The sequence below is a fragment of the Arctopsyche grandis genome, chromosome 4 (assembly GCF_051622035.1).
Source record: "Arctopsyche grandis isolate Sample6627 chromosome 4, ASM5162203v2, whole genome shotgun sequence".
Classification (NCBI taxonomy): domain Eukaryota; kingdom Metazoa; phylum Arthropoda; class Insecta; order Trichoptera; family Hydropsychidae; genus Arctopsyche; species Arctopsyche grandis.
Window position 1 is genome coordinate 29064030 of NC_135358.1, and position 27506 is coordinate 29091535.

The window sequence follows — 27506 nt, forward strand, 5'->3', positions numbered from 1 at the left end:
TAATTTTTCAATAAAACAATACTGAAATTGATTGATAATTGAAATTATTTATTGCAGCAACAAGCAAACAAACGATAGAACACCATTATTGCAATCCGAGTCCAATAATGACTCTTTGGTAGAAAGACATGATCAAAGTGACGCTTCGAATTCGGATCGCATTAGGTCACGCTATTTATCCAGGATCGGAACTCATGCTGATCCAGATGGATCAGTGCATTAACGAATATTAAATATTAAAATAATTTTATGTTCATATAGAAATTGACTACAAATATTTTGACAAATTTAAATAAATCAACAATGTGATATTTTTGCCATTAATGCAAATATGTAATGAAAATGAGTTTTGTAATTGAAATGTTTTTCTTTCTTTCTACATATTATACTTGAAAAACTTACGTTGAGTAATCATAATTTTATTAGTGGACAAATTAATAAAGGATTCACATTTTATTATCTATGCCTTTAAAAAGTCTTTATTTTTGTATTATGCATATATGAATATTAGTCGTGGAATTGTTTTTCAAAATTACCAGTATGTGTGTGTAAGTAAATAATAAGTATGCGTTTTAGTTACTAAATGTACTGTTCAGTTGAAATGGGCAATATTCCATAGACTTTACTTGATTTTTTTTCATTAAATTAAAACTGTGATCTCAATAAAAATATGTATTTTTGTATTATACATTTTAAAATTTATATGATTCATATTATAGGATTAAGTGTATGTATGTATTATATTTCTACAATACCATTTTAATGTAAAAGTTTAAAAAATAAATATAGTAAATGAAGCAAGATTTATTTCTACATATGTAAATTGCAATTAATCAAAATAGTCCTCTATGTCAATATCCGGGTTGAGAATGTCATCACCGTACGGGGACAAGTCGAGTTGATTTAAAATTAAGTTTTCACAAGTCTCTTCCAGTCCAGTTTCTCCGATTAGAATAGCACCTTGTAGTCTGTTGTCGGCCATTACGAATTTGATGTATTCTAAATTAGGAGTAGTGCGGAGTAATATTTCGTAATTCTTGCCGAGACCTTGACCGTTAAACTTCCCCAATAAGATAACTTGATACCCAAATAAATTGGTCGTGTGTGAGAAGAGTTCGAAACAGAAATCTTGCAGGATCGGTTCACTGGTGAGGTGAGCGTGCATGCTTTTGGCGGCCATTGCTCCCATTTGCATTGCCTGCGACCACAATCGTATTTGAAACCATTGAGGAGCATGGGGCCATTTGGCATAACAAATATCACCTGCTGCATAAATCCCATCCACAGAGGTGTTCATTCTCCAATCTACAGCCAAACCCCCATCGGGACCTAGTTCTACTACCTGGTCGCATTCGAAACTCGAACACGGTTCAACTCCTGTCGCTGAAATTAAGGCGTCACAATCGAAAGACTGGCCATCGGACAAATTGACCGTCAGAGGCCACTCACTTTTATCATTCTCTACAATATTAATCACTTCAGATTCGTAAATTATTCTCAACGAGGAGCTTTGACTAATCCCGCTGATGTCGAATCCCTTTAACCAGTCGGGTCCCAAAGCTGCCGCTCTACCTAACGAATCCGACTTTCTTTGCTCATCTTCTGAATACACCATTCTTTTGACGACGGACTTTTCGTCAGTGGACTTGGCGATAAATTTGTCGCTTGTGCGGAAAAATTCTGCAGCACCGGGATCGATAAAAGTAGACGAAATATATTTGTCTTTTACGACCCAAATCGTTTCCACACCTTTGGTAGCGTATATTAGTTCCGATGCAATGCCACCGTTTCCGACTACCACCAATCTTTTGGCCGATTTTACGTATTCTAGGTAAGTTTTCACGGATCCAGAGTCTCTTATTCCCAGGACGCGATCAATATTTAAACCTTGTGAAATAATATTCGGCACGGCTCCCATGCATAAACAAATATATTTATATTCAATTACGAGCCCATTATCAGTGGTTATTTTCTTTTCTCGACTGTCAACTCGCTTCAATTTATCGTAGACGATACTCAATGACGGATGTTTCTTTTTGATTAATTCTGCGTCGATTTCATTTACATCAAATTTATAAAAAGTTTTTCCCAAAGGAACTAAGTTGGTAACATTTTTAACGAGAGGAGAGGCCGTCAGGAGCGTGACCGTTTCGTGGGGGACGAGATAACACAAATGTTCAACACACGTAATACCGGCAATCCCTCCCCCGACTACGAGAAACGTCGTATTCATATTACCGTCTTCGGAGCATACAAAGAATAATTGTATTCTCGGAAGGGTACGTCGTACGTTATGTAGCCTTTGTCTTTAGCACGTTCGATCGCAATGAGTAATTCATTATGCTTAGTTTGGCAAAGTCCCGTTTTGCTGTAGCTTAGAACCTGTAACAGTAACGATAACGTCATTTAAGGAGAACGAGAGTATCTGTTGTTTTTTTTTGGTTTTATTTTAAAATCTTACCTCTCCAGTGTGGGGGGATATGAACTGATTCAACAGACCGACATTGGCCTCGTTTAAAACTAAATATTCGTCTCTACAAATTGGACAGGGGTTTCCGGTCGAAATCATACCCTTTCGAATGCAAGTTCTTCGAGTCTTCCGCGGCGGAACTTGACCTTTGTGATTTCTTCGGTACTGCTGCCAGACGGGGCCCTCTCCATAGGTTTCCTTGTAGGCAGCGCTTTGCATGTACCTTAAACAGAGTATGGTCGACGTGACGTTTAAAGGTGCGTCAGAGCAAAACGAAAAGTCGACAGGTTAGAGCGAAAAGAGAGGATGGAAACCTGAGGCTGGTCTCCACGGGAATGGGGCGGGTGCGATCTTTGGCCGGATCGATGGCCGACTCGCCAGCGGTCGACTCCACCTCGGCTTCGATTGGCAGTGGCTTCGAATGGCAACTCCTGGCGAAGGTCGACGCAACTCCTGGCGGAGACCAGCTCGGAGCCGCATTCGCCGGTGGAAGCGCGATCTGCGCCGAGCTAATCCCCAGGCGAGCCGCTCTCACCGCTCTCACTGCCGATCGCCACATTATTACTTAACCTGAAACTGCGAACTCGACTTTTCAACTGCTTTCAAAACGTACTAGCGAACGTCATCGAACACTCGGCCATAAAAAATCTTCGTTAGAATGGTTGGGTATCGAAAATGAGATCAATTTCAAAACGTACAATCCTGTGGATATTATACCTAAAGTGACCATACGTCCCGTTTTGAACGGGACCGTCCCGTTTTTAGGTAGCCTGTCCCGTTGTCCCCAAGCACAGCTTCGGGACGTCGAAATGTTCCGTTTTAAAAAGAGAGTATATTTATTTGGGGTCTACGTGACGAGCCAGAATGTTAAATTACAGAAAACACAAATATCGGAAGGCAAAGATCGAAAATCGAAAGATCTTAAGTCGAAAGATTAAAAAAAAAGAGTGCATGGTAAACGGTACATACTCACTTAATTTGCGCGAGCAGGGTACAACAGGAACAAGAGGAACAGGCTTTTCCTCCCGTATTCTGCGCGCGCACATTAATACGGGAGGAAAAGCCTGTTCCTGTTGTATCCTGCTCGCGCAAATTAAGTGAATATGTACCGTTTACCATGCACCCTTTTTTTTGATCTTTCGACTTAAGATCTTTCGATTTTCGATCTTGGCCTTCCGATATTTGGTTTATCGTGCATTTCTAATTCGATCCCGTGAGGTGCACCCATAAAATGATATATGAGTGACTATTCGTCACATTGGGGTGGTCACAAAGACAATTTTTGCCATGAAAATCGCGAATACACAATATTTGGCACTCAAGTTCTCGTTACTATGATAGTTATCGTTAGTATGATGGACTTTTCGGCTGCCAGATGTTCCGTTATAGAGATTTTAGTGACTTTGTGACGAGTAATTTGTGACCAGTAATCACCGAACCGGTAAAATTATCTCTCTTTTTGTCATACAGCTTTGTTTAATGTGTGCGCGCAGAATACGGGAGGAAAAGCTTGTTCCTGTTGTATCCTGCTCGCGCAAATTAAGTGAGTATGTACCGTTTACCATGCACCCTTTTTTATCTTTCGACTTAAGATCTTTCGATTTTCGATCTTTGCCTTCCGATATTTGCGTTTTCTGTAATTTAACATTCTGGCTCGTCACGGAGACCGATTTAACGTCTGTTCATACCTATCCAGCACGACCCGTATCCTGCAGGTGTCATGCAATTGCGGATAGTATTCTTTGGTACTTCTATATGGATGCGCATGAATACGTAAATGCGCATGCGTGAATGGAGTATGAATACGTCCATATAATGTACCAAAGAATACTATCCGCACTTGCATGACACCTGCAGAATACGGGTCGTGCTGGATAGGTATGAACAGACCTTTATTTGTAACGCGACGTCCTTCCGAGTGTCCCTACAGTTGGTAGCAGTAGTGATGGTTAGGGTGGCACCCGTGACACCCAGTCGCGAAAAGCGGATGGTCCCTTTCGACAGGATCGAGAGTGGCTCTCTCGCCCGCCAACCGCCACCAGGGAAGGACCTTCCCCTCCAGCTTCTCTGCCGAGCCACCTACAGAGGCGCGCCCAGATATCGCCATCTTGTTTCTACACGAGGCAGAACAGAGCTTGTCTCCTGCCTTCACCCCCCGTTGTTGTGACCAGACCAGCGGTGCTTCATCGTGACGAGCTAGCAATCAGGAACCTTCCCGACTATTTAAACTGTATCCGAGGTTAGTCAATGTTTCCTAATAACGCGCTACCTGTAAGAATGGACGACGCCATTCCGCCATCTGGTCTCCCACCGCGAGATCAGTAGTAGCGCGCGCAAACCGTTCGTTATACATATATTGAATACTATATATATAAAACACTAATGGTTGGTGTATGTATGTATGTATGTGCCAGTGCGTGTTTGGGTGGTCGTAGGTTGGGTGGGAACAACACGTTAGATTTATTTTTTTTGCGTAGGGGGCGCAGCCAGATGGGGCACAGCCCCCATGGGGCCCCGCGGAAGGGGGCGCAACCCCCATGGGGGCCCTCCGAAGGGGGCGCAGTACCCATGGGGGCCCGCCGAAGGGGGCGCAGCCCCATTAGGCCCCTGTCAGGGGTGCCGCTCCTAATAAAATAAATAAATATATTTTTATATATATATTTTTTTTAATTAATTAATTTATTTATTTATTTTTTATACACCCCGGGCATAGTCGGGTAATAAAGCTAGTACTATATATAAAAATATCATCTCAATCTTCATACGCGGTTGAGATTCGCGAAGAGCTACGTCTGGACAGTATTACTACACGGATGTGAGACGTGGACTCTGAAGACCAAGATGATCAGCCGCATCAAAGCTTTTTAGATATGGGTCTATAGGCGTATGCTGAAGATTCCGTGGACCAAAAAGATATCAAACGAAGCTGTCCTCGGCATGATGGGGAGAGGCAGGGAACTTGTTTCTGTCATCAAGCGGAGAAAGATGGAGTGCCTCGGACACATGATACGGGGTCCAAAATACGAATTTCTCCGTTTGATAACCATGGGAAAATAGAAGGAAAAAATGGATTGGCAGGAAAAAGTTATCTTGGCTTTGAAACATGCGCATGTGGACCGATATGAGCGCCGAAGAGTTGTTCCGAGCCGCTGAAGACCGATGCGGATATCTTCAAATAATCGACGAGGTGGTCGCCAACGTCCGGATGCAGACAAGGCATTAACAAGAAGAAGAATATATAAAACGAACTGTCGCTAAATATATATATTTGTATATTTGTATGTGACGGACGATCAACCAGTATGGGGAACCATTTTTTTTTCATATTTTTCATTATAAGGATTGTAAATAGGTTTTTGAGCTCTTTTTCCTATTATGCTGTAGATTAACATTAGAATAATATAATACTATGATTACTAACCAAATTAAATTAAATTGTAAAATAGAAAATGATCAGTAGATCAGTAGCTATTAAAATAGATATAAGATGTATTGTGAACATAATTTTGTAATAATATAAAGCATTTAAAATTCAAAAAATATTTTTCATTTTTTTCATATTTTTACGTATACTAAAAAGAGCCGCCAAGTAGTTGCAATCGGATTAAGCCGAGGCGCATCCCTGACCATGCGACCGTTATAATTGGTTTCGAGGATTATCTCTAGACTAAGTGCTGTCGGCTAAACAATGATTGCACTTAGCGGCGATAGCGATACTCGATCGCATTCCCGTGGAGTTCTCAGAAGTGACCCATACCGTGGGACCGAATTTCGTGGGAATACATATCCGAGTACGTGACTATAACAATAGGTAAACAATTTAGACGTCGACGATGTCCTGAGAGATCTACCCCTTATAAAGCGGTACTTAGGCGATATCAGGTCATTCTGGACTGAGCACTGCCAGTGCGTGTATCTCCTTAATCATCAATAAATGCTGTGAGACGACTTTGGCCTTTTACTTGGATCCTCCACCCACCCCTAAGCAACAATATTTTTCATTTTTTTCAGCTTTTTTCAGATTTTTCATTTTTATCATATTTTTCATATTGTAGAGTTCGAGATATAGGGAGGATTGCAGGAGAGATAATCAGAGGCGATGTTGAGTCAATGATCAACGTTTATTATACAATATAACACAATGCAATGCGCATCCGCCAGCCTCAACAGTCAACCGGAAGACTACTGTCAACCGGAGTCTGGGGTACAAACTCCTAACTGTGGTACACATGTGTACCACTGCCTGTACACCACCCCTCAACATTACTCATTACATAATTCACTCACACACATAAAATCCCACAATATTTTTAATTTTTGTTTCATTTTTTTCATTTTTTTGAAAACGACACCCCGGGGCGTCGGAGGCGCCGGGGGTGAAGGTCCCGGGGTGCCGGAGGCATCGGGATTATATCTTAGGTTTCGCCATATTGCTCACCATAGATGTCTCTGTGGTTGTTTATCGAATATAAAAAATTCGTATTGTTACATGAAAGTTATTTATCGTATTAATACGATGTTTGTAATATATGTATACTGACCATAGATATCAGATATTTAGATTTACATGTATCTATGTAATAATTATGTGGAACAGGAAGCCGCATTTGGGGTTTACACAGTGGCGTAACGTGAATTCCAGGCGCCCCCCCGCAAAATATTTTATGGCGCCCCCCCCCCCCCCCCCCATATACACATATTATTTTCTTTTCGGCAAAATAATTTTTCAAAATACATACCTTTTTACGTAGAAAAATCTGTTCTTCTGGACTTCGCATTGGCAAACACTTCGATTATTTCGTTAATTTTCATTTTATTTGTTCTCTCATGTTCAATACTAATCAGCGCTAATCCTTTGAGTCGATGTTGTGACATAGTTGACCTTAAGTAATTTTTAATAAGTTTCAACTTAGAGAACGAGCGCTCAGCAGTGGCTACAGTTACCGGAAGCGTGAGGAACAAGATGATTGCGGCGGCGATATCAGGAAATGACGAATTTATAGTGTAAAAATCACAAATGAAGAGCTTCGCCAAATTATGAACACTGTCGATCTTCTCTATTTTTTCTCTTAAGCACGAACGAAAATCAAGCACCTGGTTAGGTAGTGACTTGCCAAAGTCATTGACATATTGGTCGGCTAAAGATTTGGCTTCACGATATAAGTCGTCATCTGATAATTGAATGAGATTTTTACTTTGTAGGAAGGCGAACTTTGAAATAATATCGTTAAAAGATGTAAAACGAACCTTCAATTGCATCAAGGCTACGTCTAGTGCCGCATTAAAAATTGTTATTTCAAACTTTTTCAATGAATCTTGGAATCGTGTATCATTACTAAGTTCATCGAAGTACTTTTTGACAAAAGATTGACGATTCGATGTCAATTTTGGCTCCAAACCCCATTTTGTTGCAATCGTTGATGAAATCGTTACAAATTCTTCAAATGTATTCCTAAAACGATTGAGATTGTCGTATGCATTTTTGATCATCGACTGAGCACTGATAACATCGACGTTTTTTGATTGTAGGAGCTTTGATACAAAGTTGAGAGGCTGAAGAATGTTATCAAAAAGCACGAGTAGGAGAATAAATTCGAAACTTTCCATTTTCTTTTTTAGTCCCTTTGCTTCTGATTGTTCATCCTTTCTTTTACTTTTTAAAATTATTTCTGTAAGACATTTTAAAACATCTGTATATGAATATCGAAGTGCATTGATGGAATCTAGTCTTGAAGACCAACGAGTAGGGTTCAATCTTTTTTAAGTAACTGATGGTGAATTTTCCTTAAAAACTTCCCACCTGTTAATGCTGACAGCGAAAAATTTATAAATTTGTTCAACCACATCAAAAAAATAAGAAGCTTTTGGGAAACCGCGGAAGAGTTGATTTGTCCGGGAACAAGTTAAGAAGGATTTTTAGAAGACACGATATTTTCTTGATGGCCTCGAAATGCCAAATTACATTTGGCCAATGTTAATATTACATTAATAATACGATGAATCACTTGACGCCAGTAGTTTACACGACTTTTCAATTCTGACGAGATATATTCATCAATTGTCTCAGAATTTTTCCACAAATCGTACGTACAAAAGGATTTAGTGTGTACTTGAGATTTTTCGTGAATTGAAATTTTTTTTGAAAGTCCTCTCCAGTCTTGTATGTCTTCAACCCAAGAGGAATTATAATATTTATTTTTTTTGTCAGCAAAAAGCCAACGTGGTTCACAGTACGCTCTATTCAGTTTTACCGAGTAACCTAGCCACGTCCTTTGTATTTCAATCCCAGACTGGTTGGTCCACTTAAAATATTTTTTAGAAAAGCATCTTTTTCCAACGAGGTCTCGAGGAAAAGATACAAGATCAGGTTGGCAAGTACCGTGATTCAATATAAATTTCCTCAGATTAGTGTCATTTTCTGTCAGCTCATTTGTGTAATGTCCTCGGTCAGTCGGATTTTTCTTGAAGAAGGAACCTTATAAATGAATCGACCACTTCACCGGAAATGTTTGAGGAAGAAGAGCTAGGCTCAGTCGATTGAATTTCTGCAACAGTTAAGTTCGCCGTATTATCCGTAACTGCTGGTTCGATTACATCGGTATTGCTCAAAGGAGAGCTAGGTTGTTTTTCTGATAAAAATGCTGGAGGACTTAATTCCACTATGTCACTAGAGGCTTTGAAAAATTTGTGGATTTTAGTCAATTTCGATGAACTCGCGATTTGAGTATTTTTTCGCTTTCGAGATTCTGCTCCACTGAATTTTTTCTAAAAACTACTCATATTAAAAAAAATATATGTATCGCGAAAGATTTCTCAACTACAGGGATAACACAATGGTACACTTCACGTCACTTTACCCTGAGCAAGTTTACCCTGAGTTAGTTTTTATATACAATGATCAAACACGTTTCGGGAGCTAGTTTTAATTATAATCAATCGCGATCCGATTCCAGAGCGTGTTCAAAATCAACTGAAGAAAAGTCTGAACGAACACAATGATTTTATGAGTAAAGTTGTAAAATTGACATATTTTGGTCGCGTTCTATGATTTATTAATGGAAAGACGTTAAACTTATGTTAAAAAAAAGGTCGACCCATTATAAAACCGACATGCTTTTGACTTTTATGACGGTCTGCAATGAAATAATTTTGGTCGGAGATTTCAATGCTATTCTCGAAAATAAATACAAAGTTGTAAAATTTTATTGGTTTTCACGCCTCATTTAATTTTGTGTAATTGTATTAACACAAAAAAATATATATATACACCTATATACATATGTATGTACAAAAGTAGGAGAGAATTCTCAGATACATGTACATAACATAAAACGAGATGCGAATAGTTTGAAAAATAAAGTAGTGTTTAAAAAATTGTCACAAAAAAATTTACAGAAAAAGTTAAAAAATCAGTGAAAAAGACACGCCGCCTAGCGGCGCCCCCCAAGTCTCGGCGCCCCCCCGCATTGCGGGGCCTGCGGGCGCGGTAGTTACGCCACTGGGTTTACATGTTAAGCCTTCCAGTTATATTTGTATATATGTATGTGAAAATATGTTTGTAAAAATAAAAATAAAATTACGTAAAAATTGGTAGATGTCCCGTTTTGAGAACAAAAATAAACGTTCACATCAATTATACCCCAATACCCAATTATCTATCCTTATTCGAGATCTCGCTCGTTATTAATTGCAGTTAGAGTGGAAATCACGGCTTGAACGAGGTCTAGCGGCAAATTCTGTCTTTCGACGGTTTTCATTATTATGAGCTGCCCAACTCCAAAATCCAAAAACGTAATCGATAGGGATGCCTAATATTTAAGCTGCACTCCTACTTTATGGTGGGGTGGGCGCGATCTTTTTCGCCTATTTTACGTATCTCATATTAAGAGAGAGCGAAAATAAATAACTTTTATTTGTTGTAAACTTGTTGCTTGCAAAAATTGTACGATCGCTTCATACGTGCATATGATTTATATTTTATGGTTCGGTGATTATTCCGCCCAAAATGATGTCGATCACGGAATATCTAACACCCGAAAAATCTATCAACCGAGAGTTACCCTCGCGAACTATCGATCTAGAGCGACCGGTTCACATTTGACTAGTAATCACCGAACCAAATATTGCCATATAGCGCCTGGCAGAGAGTGCGAAGCGTTGAACGGGAGTTGCCGGCCTGCGCCGACCGGGCGTCGTGTCCGTGCGAGAAGCGAGAAGTGCGCACTTCCGGCGCTGCGACTTTTCTAGGTGGACGCGTCGCGAGCTCGACCGCGGACTGGCCACGATTTGTCATCGCCATCGCCGTTGCATTGCATTGCATTGCATTGCCATTGCCATTGCGTCGGCGACTCGACAGCGGCCCTTCTTACGGCCGACGCTGGCGATTAACGGCTGCTGCGAATTCCCACATGCGAAATGGTGAGTTGGTCTGCTGCGGTGAGAGAAAGAATCGTCAGCAGAATGGGGTCGGCCATATGTGCGCATGCGTGTGGAATTCGCCATTCGACATTAGCCGCTGCCATGCTTTCTTGCGAACGTAATGGAGAGCCCTCGAACTGACAAATACGACATGTGACATGCGACTTAGCCTTTTGACCCGTTTGACATTGAGCCGTCGGCCAATTACGTAATTAGCGTCGAGGACGTCGCGTGGCTTTGTCTGGCTCGAAAGGCACGCGGACTGATATTGTCCCAATTACGTGTCGATGGGATTTTAGGTGGCGATTTTTATAGCGAATATTCTCCGAATTCGTCATCTGTGGGCGAATTGGCGTTGTCATTGTGGGCAAATTGGCGTTGCGCTCCCACCTAAGATTGGGAAACGGTGTGTTGTGAAAATCAAAATGGCGTCTCTGACTTAATTCGCTCGTAATAAGACGCCAACACGCCTCAAATTATTTTAGTTCGGATGTTTTCGGAAAAATGGTTCATTTTAGTGGTGTCGTCGATTATAAAAGTGGTCAAATTGGCATAATCAAAATTAGAATGTTTTCGGATAATTGTATACATCTATAGAGATCGCGGCGATACTTCGCAATCGATCTGATCAATTTTGTTACCTTAGATTAATTTTGTTATCTTTGAATAAGAATTATCGTATTTACGAGTGAGACGTGGTGCAATATTTTTGACGAAATTTAAATTGTTTTGTTTCGGTGAAATTTTGATTTTGTTTCCGAAACAAAACAAGGCGATCGCTCGATTGTTTATTTTAGCAATTTCCTTCAGAAAAATATATACGACTCGAAAATGAACTTCAAACAGTGGTTCTCATTTGTGTATTTTTTGTCTTTCCAGCCTCGCATCGATCCAGTCAAGCTACTCGAGTGTTTGAGCGTTCTGCTCTCTCCGACTGGAGGTATTAAGAGCAAAGAAGAAGTTCAGAGACTAGCCAGGTAATTTGACATGAATATTTACGCGATCTCCGTACAGTGGTAATGTCGAATACAGTTTAAAATTTTATCAATTTAATTTTCAGTCTCATGACCAAATTTTCGAAGAAACTCGTTTCGAAATGTATTTATATACAAATTTTGAAAAAAACCGGTACCGAATTATTGGGCTCTTTTATGAGCGCCGGTGGTTGGACTTTGGTTCACATATGGCTGTCGGACGGAATAGTGGCGAAAAATTGGCCTTTGATCAAAGAATTACTCGAACTCTTACTCCTCTGCCCCGTGGATGTCGAGCGATTGAAGACTAATAATTTTCCAAAACTCGTCAAAGAATTATCGAAGGATAGTAGTCAATCAGGTATGATTTGTTTTATGTGATAGTTAAAAATGTGCACTTTGAAACGATTCATTTTTATATTGATGTGTGTTTTTTTTATTGGTTGTAGTCGTTCAAGTGTTGGCGTCCAAGCTGGTAGAACAGTGGCTTAAACTAGTCAAAGGCCAACCGGCACCTCCGTTGATATTAGATGAAATTCCAAAGGTTTTAAATGAAGTATTAGTTAATCCTGTCGAAGAAGGCAAAGGCGAAAATGAATGCGATAGCACCACCCCTGCAAAGAACGATGATCAAAATATCGAAGAAGAAGAAGAAGAAGAGGAAGAAGATAGCAGTTCGCACAATGATCGATTGACCGATAACAAAGATAAAAGTGACTCCAAGGACAACATAATTTTAAAAATATCCGTTAATAAAAATGGCAAACAAGTGGTATCGAAAGTTAGAGACAAAAGTGAAGTTGATAGAAAACAGTCAAAATCAGATAAAAAAAGTACAATCAGTAGTGCAGATAAAGATAGTGACAAGAAAAAAAAGGATTCTAGAAGCAGGAGTAGCAGTTCTAGCCGGTCTAGTAGTAGTAGTAAAAACAAAAATTCTGTTAAATTTAGTTCTGGTGATCGTCGACATAGTAGCAGTAGTAATAATAGTGATAGCAATTCGAAAAGTAAAGATAAATATAAATCTTCGAGCAGCCATAAAGAAGTCGATAAACAAAGAAACAAAAGAGGGTCTGATAGAGAGAAGAGTGACAAACGACGGGAACACGAAAGAAGTAAAAACAGTACCGATAAAAACAAAGAACAAAGTGATATAAAAACAATTGAATCCGAAAAATCTCAAGAGCAACTAAATAAACTAAAATTACAGCCAATGTCTATAATGAAGTTGGGAAAAATTCCCAAGAAAAGTAGTTCCATAGATAAAGATAAAACAGACGTAACGAAGGAGAAACCGTCGATTTCGATAGAAGTTAGAAATCCCAATGAATTGAGTCGTCCCAAGACTGTTAAGATGTTTAATTCAAAATTTAGGTCTCACGGATTAGAAGAGGAAGCAAAACCGCCCCCTCCCCGAGGCTCTGTGAAAAAACCGAGCATACCCTCTACTTTACCTGCTATAGCTGCTACTAAAAGATCTTCTCCGATACGAAGTTTGGAGGCTCCGCCAGAAAAGAAACCCAAAATAGTAGATAACACCGAGAGGCCCGGCGCAATTAAACTAATACCTCCAAAGCCAAAGCGTAAGTATCTAAAAGTTATATCAAAAATATTAATTATTTTAATGGTCTATATATTTTCAGATGAGTTTCTTCCTTTAAACTTTATCTGCATGCAAAGTGTAGATAAAGATTTGTTTGTCGTTTTGGTAAGTGAAAGAAGGGAACTAACTACCTGTCGACGATAGACTAGAAAACATTAAAATGATTTTGTAAAACAACAAACAAGTATTATGTAATAATATCAAAAACAAAATTTTTACTAGTACTTATTATAGAAGCCGTTGTGTCACAGTTGCTGTTTTGGTGTCTTCGATCTGCAGACGAGGCTACAATCTTCGTTGTGGTATAAAGAAATGCATCTTAAATTTTTAAACTTGTTGGGTGTTCTGAGAGAATCAATTAAAATTCAATGGTTCTATTGGATTTTGTTCATGGGTATACGTTACGATTAATTCCCTGGAAAAATATGAAAAGAATTAGCATAGTTTTTTATTTTATTTGTCAAATATTAATTAGTAAAAATACAAAAATTTCAACAAAAACTGTCGTATTATCACGATAGATTGAATTGGAATAAGAGACATGGCAACGAAGAAGCTGCTGCGTTAATGACGCTTTAATGAGTGTACAGATATATATGTAATTTTAAATTCTGGTGCTTATTGAGCGTTCGAAAAATCTAAAAGAAAGAAAAAAAAAGACATTTAAAATACACAGGAGAGTATCTTTTCGTCCTGAATTCCTTAAGCATCTGTAATGGAACAGCAGGCTCATAATAATTGTATATAAATACATACCTATAACCCTGTTGATTTTATTATTTTCGCTGCGAGGAAGGAAGCATGCATATTGACCTTTTTACTTAAGATAGTAGCGTTATATTATATAAAATATAATATGCAGTTTTAATTATGGCGATCCATTCTTCTTTTTTTACAAGCTCTATTTTTAAATCAAATCTATATCTAGTACCTCGAAACTAAGATTTACTGCAGTGATATTTCATCACTTGACCTAGCTGGCATTTTACTAGATTTTATCTGACGCAGAAAAATATTTGAGCATCTGAGCTGTCTGAACTGCCAGATATGACTAATAAGAAGTGGTTAAAACTTGCTCTACGTAGTAATAGGGCTCGATAATGATACTTACGGTACATAGAGTATGAATTATATAATGCTTGGCACAATACCGAAAGATATAGTGGCCAAGACCCAATGAATGTCTGGCTCATGAATATGGTCGAAATACGCGATCGGTGCGGTGCTATCTGTCCGCCCTGCGTTTTGAGCGATCTTTGCACTGACTCTGATGAGCGAATGCGAATAAGATAGGAAAATGAAAGATGTATTATGATTAGTTGACTGTCTGTCGTGGGAAGGTTTTTCCCGCTAAGATGGCGTCAACGGGAAAAGTCCCAAGTAAATTTGCACATGATTTTTGCATTCGTCCAATATTGGCTAGTGGCTATGAAAGATTTCGAAGTGAATTATTCAGAACTTCATTCTGTCAATGAGTCTTGCTCAATATCGAATTCCAATTATAAAAATTCTTTACGAAAGCCAACGCTGATAATATTGTTTTAATACGGGTTTTCCGAAATTTCGGATATATTCTAATCCTAGTTTTTGGGTAATGTAACCGGGTGTTGGACATTGAAGTCGTATTATATGTCTTCGAAAAACGCTAGGTTCTCGAATCAACGATTCGAAATTTCCCGATAAGTCAATTTTTTTCGAAAAAGATCGTTAATAACGATCTTCCTTTTTGGATCAGGATAATTAATGCGACAATAATATATATATTATAATAGTAATGGTCTTTTTTGAGAGCTTCCCGTCAACTTATCATTAGTGCTGTTAAAGATTAATAACTGTTAGAATTTATGTAAATAAAAAATTTTGGTTATACCAGAATGAGTTCCTTCCCGTTTCCTATTTTGTGTAAATATTAAATAAGGAATTTTTCAATTGGCCACAAATTTTTTTGCGCAAAGTATGCTTTAGTTAACCCAATGAATAAATGGTTGGGCGTTTCTTATTAAAAACTCGTCTATAAGAAATCGCCCGTCTGAAAATGAGATGACTTGGATAAGCTTTTCGATTGACTGTTTTTCCAGTAGAAAAATTAGTACGAATCGTATGTTCGTAATATGTACGTGTGTATTATCTATCTGCACAAATTTGAAGAGTTGAATCAGTCACAAGTCGAATTTCTCGGTATTGTAGATCCACAATGTGTGTCGTTCGCTCCTATTAGATCGTGAATAATAATGCTTATTAATTGTATTTCGTCTGCTTTGCGTGTTGACGATGCTCGATGAAAAACGCATAGTAAACATATGTTGATGACGAGTCGATGACGTCACGTTCTACTGCTGTTGGGGTTCAATGTGCCGTGCCGTGTCGTTGACGAGTCCAAATTTTCCTTTCGACGTTTTCGATAACAAGTACATTCAAATTATACTGTTTACTATTTCGATCGCGATATATATTAAATTATGATTCTAGTAATTGTGAGTAGGGTGCTTATGCGTGCGCAAATCGATTTTCTCATTCGCATATTATTATTCATCTTTGATTTACTTTTTGTCATATGCGCAAGTGACGATTCACGTAAACATGTTGTGAAATACTCATCACGAGGACGGGGAAACTGCAATCGACCTCAAAATTGCTCTGCAAATTTAAAATAGTATATAATATGAATAGAGTAACGGTCAAGTTTTTTGTCCAATAGAAGACATGGAATATTTCAATGATATTCTAATACAATGATGATTTCAATGATATCATACTCGAATCAATTTCGATAAAAGTGAAAATATTGTGCCGTTTTTATGATGGAACGGAATTGGATATATTATTAAATCGTCTCTGGATTAAATATATATATATATATATATATATATATATATATATTTTTTTTTTTCTTAAAATTTATTTATCCATAGCGGGGTGGACGTAAATTTTATAAAATTGAACAATGAATGCTTACCTACTCTACTGGAGTGAAAGAAAATGATTTCAAATTGAAATGCGTTTTTGTTTTGTTTTGCTACTTTTCTGTTTGTTTTTCTTCGTTGTTTTGTTCATCGTTCATTGACTCGAGGATGTGGTACGATTAGGGGTAACGCGTGGGTAGATAAGAAAATAGTCGACAAGTTTATTATTAAACATAGAACATACATATTTGAATGTACTCATTGAAATATATACATAGAAGGATACCTAAGATTAATAACTACAAAACTTAACAGTTGCCAGTTAGAGACCAGTTTATTTTTACAAGTCTAGCAAACCCTCCGTTGCCTTAGTTTTGAATACGTTCGCATCGATATTTTCAATCGAGTGGTGCAAAATGAATTCAGAAAATTTGTACTATATGTATATTGGAATGATTGGGTATACATATTTCATATTTGTTCAAATGTCGAAAAAATTCATACACTGTCTCCGTTGGGTCTATTTTTCGCTAGATTTGGCTTTTCACAAATAATAAAAAAAGCTTGTAAAATACGTACGTTTTATGATTTTTTCATCGTAAAATATGTGTCATTGACAACCTACTCTAAAATAAATTGATTTTAAACAAATCAAACACAAATGGATATAAAATTTGCGAATGGGATGGGATAGTTACGAGATGAGTGATCGACCTGTTGATTTCTAATATGTATTTAAAAGATTTAAAATCATCTAGTGTTAGGGTATTAGGGTAACCCATGTTTATTATATTTTACGCGCATGATAAATAGTTGACTATATATATATATATATGGTATAACTTTTTACTGTGCTCTAATGAAATTAAATCAAAGAGTAGCCTCGCTTTCGCTGTTTATTTCTTACGAGAGATAAGGTGTCGTCAACTTTTTGTCGCACACAATTTATCTAACATGAAACTTTTGGCACACCGGTGGCCCGTGCTTGTATTGTACATATTATAATTAGAGATCGGCGGTGGCGTTTCCATTTCTCAGGAAACAGGGTTGCCTATTGTCACTTGCGAAAAGTCTCAACTCCCACGAGTAGTATTTTTGCAAATACCACTTTGTAACTTTTGTGCATACATTACAAGTCAAATTTGTATTCCATTAGCAATAGCAATAATTGACTATATTTGACGATTTTTTATTTGAATCGTGTAATTACAATAATTTTGTGATCAAAATGATTAGACTTCATATAAATAGTATATATTTTTTTGCGTATTTCCGTATCGTACATATGTACGTACGCACGGAAGGTTACCGACTACAGTCACAGTGCTATTCATTGTTCGGCAAACCTTTAACAATGCATTTACAACCTTTGAACAATACACGGCCCCCTCAGGCTCCGGTGACTACTGATCACTTTCCATAGCATCGAAACTGCAATACGCAGATATCTTTAGCCAGTTTTATTTCTATCAAGTGCATATACGATTTTGTCTATTGAATTGAAATTAAATCGAATAATTTGAATTAGATGATGATCCTGTGCAATGGACCGGAAGCTTTTTTTTTCAAATAAAACATTTTATGGACGAACATCGGAGATGTTTATTGTATCTGAAAGTTTGATCGATGGCGACACAAAATATCGTTCATATGACCACAGCTTCGCTTAAAGACAATTATTCGAAGGTGAAAATTATCGATACATTTTAGTAATATGGAAGTTTAAGAGGATTGTTGGCATCTATGGCAACTTGAATATTACGAGAAGTCATCGAGAGCTTTGACCAGATGATTGATTGATTGATTGTCTGTAAACGAAACCGCGTTGGTCATTTGAATGATAAATTCTACGGACAGACATTTTTTCTGCAACAAATCATATTAGATGTTCAACGCTTTATTTAAGAATAACTTGCGGGCCGTTACTTTGGATCACTCTTTATATTTAATCAAAGCTTTTGAATTTCCACCATAAAGGAAAGTTTGACACATTTCGAGTCATTCATTGGTCGCTTAACGTTTTGTTTCATCGAATTCACAATTGAGCAATCTTACACTTAACCATAGCGCGACGATAAAGAAAGAAGAAAAGAGAAAGAACGTGCATATCTCGTGGAATAAGTTTCAGTTTACAATTTGTTACGTGTATTTACGTACAACATTGATCTTCTATGTTGAAACTCATAGGTGGCCGCAGGACACAGAGGTCAACTACTTGCGTTCTTGACTAACTAGTTTGATCTCTCAATCTTGGAATGATATTTATGTATGTACATACATCATAATAAGTGTGCTAATCATACATACATATTTTTAAATAACCCCCGGCTTTACTTGATAATAATCAATATTGAGTTATTGTCAGTCAGTAACTATCTTCAGACTACCGATTCGGTTTCGATAATTATTGTGACGTCATTTTTGGATTTCATATTGAAGACAGCGAAGCGAAGGGACCGGGGGGGGGGGGGGAGGTATTCGACCGATAGAATATTGTTGCGAATAGACATGTAAAAAAACGCTTTATGCGTGTTGCTTGAGATGATAATTTTATCTATTATTTTAACAATTGTTGGATTTTTGATAATAAATATACAGACACGTATACAAATGGTTTAAATAATGATATCTGAAGCTCGATCGTTGTGGTACGATGATAAATTTTCGAGTGACCATGATTTATTACCGTCGATCGCATTTCGTTATATTTCGATGAATATTATACCTTGATGATTGTAGCCGAATCGTCTGTATATCAACATATGTGTTTATTTTCAGCTTTACTTAATGATCTATCAATGGATGCTGTTTATTTATGATATGAATTTCGCACATTATTTTATTTTAATAGTATTTTTTTGTTTGTTACAGCGATATATCTGCTAGAAAGTGAATCGTTTATGGACGCGTTGACTGCCTCAGCACCGAACAAAAAAGAAACCCGGAAGCGTAAACGAAGAATTAGCGGATCAAAGGATAGCCCCGCTCAAGGCGATGTTTCTCCGCCAACTTCTCCGAACAGCAATCCGACGACTCCAACGTCTCCCGTTGTAGAAGAATCCAAGTCAACCCCTCTCCGTTTTTATCAAGACACTTTGGATACCGAGGAAGAAGATAAAGACAGTAAAGAAGATGTAAATAAAGAAGAAATTGTAAAATTATCCGATGGAGATGGTGATAATGAATTAATTACCCACGACACCGAAAGTCCTCTGTCACCTTTATCGAAAAAAGAGGATGCGTCCAACAAACCGGAAGAGTCTGACACGGAGTCTCTCAACGACCGGAACTCTGGAGGAATTAGAGGGGTTTTATGCATGCACAAGAGGAAAGGACCGAAGAAAAGTCTAAGATGGCGTGATACGAATTTAGAAGAGGTTCAATATTTCGAGTTGGACGAGACTGAACGTGTTAACGTAACCAAAAATTTCTTGGATATGAAACAAATGGAACATCACCACGAAAGAGAAGCGGTCAAAAAAGTAAGAAATTTAGCCACCGAAGATTATATGGAAGAGAAAATTTCATGGCGAAAATTAATTCCCGTCGACATAAGTAAGGAGGTTATGGTCGACTTTGGCAAGAATAGTAAAGAAAAAATGATACAGTCGAATAGACAAGCCTCCGTCTTACAAGCAATATATTTCAACAAAGGCATGATACCAGATTTTCCAGCTGAAGCTGACGTTGAGAATCATCCCATGTCTGAACCGATCAATATTCCACTGGACGACGTAACGGGAAATCCCGACAGCGTAAACAACTTCCATAATACTCCATGGCCCGAGCCGAAAATTAATCATCCAATTGTGCCGAACGCCGGAATGCCAAATCCGCAAATGTTCCAGAATTTGCCTCCCTTTAATACGGGCTTTAATAACCCCCCACCTTTCGTATTGCCGGGATTTCAGAATAATCCCGGTGTGATGCCCGGAATGCCCAACGAATGGCCAGTGAACGGGCCGAATATGATGATGCCGGATGCGAGCATGAACCCAGAAATGTTCTTGAACGGAGGCCCGGGTCAAATGTTTCCCGGGCCGATGAACGAGTATCCAATGATGGATAATGTGAACGGCCTGAATTTCCCATCAGGCTTTTCGGGTCAAATGGGTCCGGGGCCTGTTGGGCCGGTAGGCATGAACAGACCGATGGGCCCCGGTCCAAATGGGCCTGGACCTTATGGTTTTGCGAAAAATAGGGGTGGCGGTGTCAGAGGTCCCGCTCCGAGAGGCGGGCATATGAATTGGAGGTCAAAAGGTCCCGGTTGGAATGGACCACACAGAGGAAGCGGCGGACATCGCGGCACCGGTAGGCCCTGCACGCACTTCCAAAAGAAAGGATTCTGCAGACAAGGCGACTCCTGTCCTTTTGTACATTCGACTGGAAACCGGTCTCATTATTAAATCTCGCTAAATACCTACCTATCTACGGTTGTGAGTTGAAAACAAAGACAAAACTATTTCGGTGATATTACGTATATGTATTCGTTTGCGGTGCTCTTATTGATAATTATTGTAAATATTGTAAAAGTACATACCATACACATACATACACATGTGTACTATATGGTATTGACGCTCCGGAATATCTTGTGAGATACATACAAGTACAAATTAATATTTTTGTTAATTTTAGCGTAAAATTAAAGACTGTTATTGTTATATTAATTATAATAAATGTTGAATTTTGTTTATTACTAATTTCTTTTGAATATATTTTGTAAAAAATAAACTTTTTTTTGCGTTTAATTAATGCTCCAAAACATGCGATATATATGTACCTACGTATATTAAAATTGAACATTTGCTCTCTGTGTTGGTGGCTTTTCGTTATTATGTATTATATATACATAAATAGTACACATAATCGCTGAGACGATCATCGATAATATTAATATAATATTATCTGCCGGTTTTTCCATAGTGCCACGCGTGATCCATTCTACATAAGAGATGGAATTAATTCCAATTCCAGGCGCGCTTCTACTATGTACATACACGCATACATACATCCATATACAAATTATGTATGTATGTTTTTCTTATTTTTAAGGTTCAATGCTTTGGTTTCTTTAAATAAAAATGGTTTATTTTAGGTAAAAATGTTTATAAATTGCGTCACGTTTTTGACGTTGCTTTCAATATATTATGTAAATATGTATGTATTTGGTTGCGATGTGTTGACAGTTTTTATTTTCCTAATGTTTGTGTTGATTTATAATTATGCATTCGTTTAGTGATACTATTATGATTTGTTGAAATTATAAATGTCTATTATAAACTATTGTAAAGTTGTATATAAAAATAGTCATAATATAATAAGATACAATATAAAATTTGTATATTTTTTAATAAAGAAATATTTAAATAAAAATGTCTTTCATTAATTATTCGTATATAAATACATGTATACATACATATGTAGAATTCCTGTAAATAAGTTTAAAATTGTTGTATACTAGTGGTTTTATCCAGCTTCGCTCGGTATTTGTAATATAAACCGCTTAAACATGGCCAATCTAATATTAAACATTTTATTAAATTTATTTGAATATTCATTTTTTTTATATTAAATTGAACGTCACGGAATCTACGACTCAAAGAAAAATACAAAGTTTCTTTCGAAATTATATATTAGATTTTGAGTAGTAAATTATTTTATGATACGCCTTGGATACAAATGTAGGTACAATCTGATTAGGGCTCGCAATGGAAATTTTCACGAATGGGAGCGCTCGATAATTATCAAAACATGTTTTTGTTTTATTTTTATTGTGTTACTAGCTGAACCCGGCATGCGTTGCAATGCCACAATAATGCATGCAATTTCCTTTCCCGTTCTCATTCCCGTTCCCATTACCATTCCCATTTTTGTTCCCGTTACCGTTCCCGTTCCCATTACCATTCCCGTTTTTGTTCCCGTTACCGTTCCCGTTCCCATTCCCGTTCTTGTTCCCGTTCCCATTTGTCGGGAAAACGAAGGCAGCGAACATATTTGAAATTATTTAATTATTTGTTTATTTTAACCTAAAAACGTTTTTCACTCATTCCCGTTTTCCCCGTTTCCGTTCCTGTTTTTGGCCGATTTTTTTCACAGTAAGCTTCCCGGACATGCATACAATAAATCCTGAAAGTTCCATCGTTCCATCGTACAATAACGCATGCAATTCCCGTTCCCGTTTCCGTTTTTTGATGCGTTTCGATAAGTGAATGTTTCAGTTTCAAATTAATCTTCAAAATAAGAGGTATGTAATAAGGCTTCGCTCGGTATTTGTAATATAGACCGCTTAAACATGACTAATCTAATAGTAAACAAAAAAATTTAAAAAAATATATAATTTTTGTAAATTTTTTTTTTAATTTAAATTTTTTTTTTTTTACTTTTTTAATTTTTTTTTAGGATTTTTATGAGTGGTTCGTAATTTCAGGTTGGTATGAGTGGTACGTAATGTATTTGTACGTTGGCAATGCGCAAGCTGGTTGCTAACGTAAACATTTTCTTAACTACACACTGGCGCTTCATACTTCGCGTCGATAAAATCGTAATTACGAATATATTATTATTATTAAGTTTTTTTCCCTGTGGGGGGCTAGGGTGGGCAGCTGCCCCCTCCCCCTAAATTTGAATGGGACTATCCACGTTGTTAAATTTATTATTATGAATTAAAATACTAAACCATGTCTGTGCAAACTGTGGCCTGATTCAAATTTTTGTGCGGCCCGCCAAATTGTTGGTTATTAGAGGATCACTTATTTTTTTATGTTGAAATTCTTTTTCATAACAGTAAATAATATATATTATAAGTATTTTACTTGCGGCCCGACATTCATTTTTAATTCCTAATGCGGCCCTTCATTTGAAAAGTTTCCCCAGGCCTGTACTAAACCAACAAAAAAAATATTTTACTATTAATTTTAGTGATAAAAATATATAAACAGAAAAATGATTAAAAAAATACAGCTTGTTAAAAACACAATAATTGTTTAAATCGTTCTTGACTAGACATACATATGTATAATAAATGTATATATGTATTATAGATGGCTTTGGCCAGTGGCGTAGCGTGAATTCCTGGTGCCCCCCCCGCAAAATATTTTAAGGCGCCCCCCCATATATTCATATTATTTACTTACAGCAAAATACTTGCAGCAAAATTACAACTTGTGCTATTACGAATCAAAACCAGTGATCTTATCATAGATCCTGTACAAACATGCATAACTCAAGGGCAACGACCCCTTCGACCATTCCAGAAGAAAGAGTTCATCGCTCGATCGTAAAACGAACGAAACCCAACAGTGATATCATCAGGATACCGTAACACGTGTCTTAAAAAGACATTAACCGCATTCTTAAACGAACGACGTCCTGGCGCTGACCCCATAGCTATAAAGCACGCGCCTCGAAAATAGGTCAACACGTGTCCCCAACATACGTGTCCTGGAAACGAAGACAAAGCATCTGCACACGGCACTCGTCAAGCCAGAACGTATACAAAGCGACGCACCAGCTCCCAACACCAGAGTGAACCTCTGGAGTTCAACCAGATCACTTCTCCGAAGGTCAACCTCTTCGTACATACAATAACCATTGTAATGAATGAACAAAAATAAACGATCCTCTTACAAACACAAACGGTGTTTTCTTAGACCGGGACACGGTCAACACACCTGTCCCGCGTGCTAAACCTTTTTTACGTATCGGTATATGTACCTATATATCGAAGAGCATTAATTTATTTATTTATTCATTTTTTATTTAATTTACACCAAGAAGGCCTAACAGGTAAACCCAATGCACCTTCCTGGCCAAAGACAATTATATAAACATATATGTACACCATCCATATATACACAAATTCTTACACGTATACACAAATACACATACATACATTCATAAATATAAAAATACACATATATACATATACATACATACACACCTACACATATATATATATATATATATATATATATATATATATATATATATATATATATATATATACATACACATATACATATACACATACACATACATTACATACATCCATAAACATAGTTTAATCTGGACGACCAACAAGCAGTGCACAATCTGTTTAAAGTAACTGATGGTGAATTTTTCTTAAAAACCTACCACCTGTTAATGGTGACAGCGAAAAATTTATAAATTTATTAATTTTATTGGTTTCAATCATATAATTTTGTTTTATTGTTTACACATTGAAAAAATATATACAAGAATAAGAGAGAATTCTCAGCAAATAGGTTGAAAAGTGGCACTGACGTTCAAAAGATGGAAAAAGACGGCAGTCTTCTAGCCCTATTGGCATAGATCAATTACACAATGAGGATGAATTCAAAATATGTATAATAATGTTTGTACAAACATACAATACATACATATAGTACATATACATATAGTACAAATAGGTTGAAAAATAAGAGAAGTTTTTAAAAAAGTTATTAAATTAAAAAATCAGTAAAAAAAGGCGCGCTTCGTGGCGCCCCCCCGCAATGCGGAGTCTGCGGGCGCGATAGCTACGTCACTGTTTGGCGGGGTTACAATGTAAAGCATTTTACTTGCAGTCAACAATTGTGTTTCAATTAAAGCCCGGACCCAGAGCGCGCCGTTCATTGTTCAAATGTTGTAAATGCATTGTTACGGACCTTTTTTTAAAAAAAGATTTAACAACATTTGAACAATGAGCGGCGTGCTTTGGGTCCGTACTCTATTCAATTCAATATTGCAATATTGGCATATTATTTTCGGCAATAATTATTTAATTTCATTTTTTTTCAAAACTTACGAAAGGGTACGGAAATTTTTGATATTTCACGAGAGGGAGCGCTATGTTTTTGGATTTTACGAAAGGGAGCGGCGCTCCCATGCTTTCCCGTCTAATTCGAGCCCTGAATCTGATCAATCCGCTTATTATTAATAAAAGCGGTAATGCTAATATTTTTAATTGCCTGTTGTTAGAACTACATACATATAATAACAGAGTGAAGGTAAAAAAACATTGTAAAAAACAGACATACTTTTCTGTTTTATTTGGTCAGTTGTGTACATACTCGTATGTATGTACATATGTACATTGTGCCTACAAAGATCGAGATGAAACATTTTTTTTTACTATTATACTCATTGATTGTTGAGTGCTTTTTTCCCGCATTTTAGAATTAAACTTAAAACAGGTAAAATCGCAGAAATCTGGAGTAACCACTTATTTGGGCTGTTCCGCTCCGACACCTACATATGTAAGTAATTGCTCCAGCTCCGCTCCGTGCTCCGAATAGTTTTAATAGGAATCATATTATTTATCAACTTTATTTATTTGATTTATATAGGCATATATGTATGTCCATGATAAAATAAATAAAAAGTTTATTTATGGACAGCTTATTTATTATTAAAATATTTACTATTTAATATATGTACATTGCCGGCCTTACACCGAATGGCACCCTCGGGTAATTTTTCTAAACACCCTTAAAAAAATATATAAAAAAACTGGATTACCATCCTCCTTTTTCCCGGTCTTGGGACCTTGCTACATTTTCAGGGAGTGTCATCAAAAGCATAGAAACCCATATGTTTGGATATAATTCTTGTAAATTGTGCTGTTTTATAAAATTTAATAAAATCAGTGGATTAATTTACCTTGATCTTTCTTTGAAAGAAAGGCTTTTAAATTGATAAGTTCATTGCTAATAATATCAGATTTTGAATTCGCGGTGGGTGAGCTTAATTTGAAGATCGGTTTTTTTCAGTAGATTGTTTGAATAGAATTTGCCAAGTATAAATGTAGGGCTTTTGGAGCTCTAATTTTAATTTTAAAGGGCTTTTGGCGCATCGAGCGGCGCCCTAACTTATTTGGCACCCTCGGACACCGCCCGACCCAGCCCTCCCCTAAAAGCGGCAATGTATATGTACATACGTATATCATAAAAATACATACATACATGCGTAGATACATATTAAATACAAATAATTTGACTATACTACATGGTGCGCACAAGGTTGTTCCAAACTGCCATAGGAGGATAGAGAAAATAATTAAGAATATTTAATCTGATCATGATGGAAAATTTAAAAAAAGAAAGTATGCATTTGTGCAAAAAAACAATAAGTGAAAAAATAGTATATATGTATATGTATGTATTTTTATTAAATTTTGAATGAAATTCTAATAAAAAAACTTATATTGTAATGTAGATAAAGTAATAAATATCGGAGCAGTGGAGCACAACAAATTTTCATGCTCCTGCTCGGCGCAAAAACTCGTTACGCGGAGCAGAATCTCCAGATTTTTGATAATATGATTATAAACACGTAACATTTTCAGGGGCGGACGAAGGGGCAGGCATTACAGGCGGTCACCTGGGGCGCCAACTTCGGTAGGGGCGCCATAAACCAAAACAAAAACAAAATAATACTTCAAAAAATTTCTCTTGCAACGTCTCAAAACACGTCTCTCGCAACCCTGTCAACGTGGGGCTTAGCCCAGGATTTTTAATACTGCTGATTTTTTTCCCAATTAATTAAGAACTAATTCAAAATCACTTCGCAACATTTCAGTGAAAATAAAAAGTCGTTTAAGCTTAATTATTTCCACAATGCTGAAGGTTATGACCAGAGATGAGTAAAATGTGAGAATTTCGAGTAGACATTTTTTGTTAAATACGGCAGTAAATAGTTTGAGTTGAAAATTAGCATTAAGAATTATAGTAAAATTATTTATTGATTCGCAATTTTCGTATGCAAGATTTCCTTCGTGGGTTTATTTTAATTAAAGGTAGATTTTTATTTAATTCTTACTATTTTTCTATATATGTATGTATGTAAATAATTTGCAAATGATGATAAAGTATTCAGTATAATTGAATAGTGATGACAAATATATATAAAAATAATCCAAAAAGTATTCAAAAAGATCGTAGAAATAGTTGTTTTTATTTATGTTTAAAATTGCAACATATTGTATTTATTTTTTTTAACAAGTTTTTAAAATATAATATACGAAGATAATAATTTTACATTTACTAAACAGGTATTGCGCTGAAATTTATTGATACATTGTTTAACGAAGAGTGGTGTAAAGGTACATATAATATTTATGACACACGAGATTAATT

At 36.8% G+C, this 27506-nt stretch overlaps 3 protein-coding genes across 5 annotated transcripts in view; 2 read left to right on the forward strand and 1 right to left on the reverse strand.

The window, feature by feature from the left end:
- Positions 1-27506, forward strand: part of LOC143911118 (lysosomal dipeptide transporter MFSD1-like) — a 356706-nt gene that overhangs the window by 5512 nt on the left and 323688 nt on the right. For 2 of the 3 annotated variants that reach the window (XM_077429867.1, XM_077429866.1), the window contains one exon: positions 58-799. The exons of the other annotated variant lie outside the window; for it this stretch is intronic. In XM_077429867.1, the coding sequence (XP_077285993.1) occupies positions 58-223 (166 nt within the window). In that variant the 3' untranslated portion in view covers positions 224-799. Of the gene's footprint in view, positions 1-57; positions 800-27506 lie in introns of those variants that run through there. 3 annotated transcript variants of the gene reach the window in all.
- On the reverse strand, positions 24-3225 carry Pyroxd1 (pyridine nucleotide-disulfide oxidoreductase domain 1). Its single transcript, XM_077429869.1, has 3 exons — positions 2785-3225; positions 2462-2693; positions 24-2382 (listed from the first exon to the last, which is right to left on the reverse strand). The coding sequence occupies exon 3, from the start codon at positions 2231-2233 to the stop codon at positions 830-832; it is 1404 nt and encodes a 467-aa protein (XP_077285995.1). The 5' UTR covers positions 2234-2382; positions 2462-2693; positions 2785-3225; the 3' UTR covers positions 24-829.
- Positions 10610-21720, forward strand: PNUTS (Phosphatase 1 nuclear targeting subunit). Its single transcript, XM_077429863.1, has 5 exons — positions 10610-10888; positions 11768-11865; positions 11949-12223; positions 12312-13445; positions 19240-21720. The coding sequence occupies exons 1-5, from the start codon at positions 10886-10888 to the stop codon at positions 20772-20774; spliced, it is 3045 nt and encodes a 1014-aa protein (XP_077285989.1). The 5' UTR covers positions 10610-10885; the 3' UTR covers positions 20775-21720.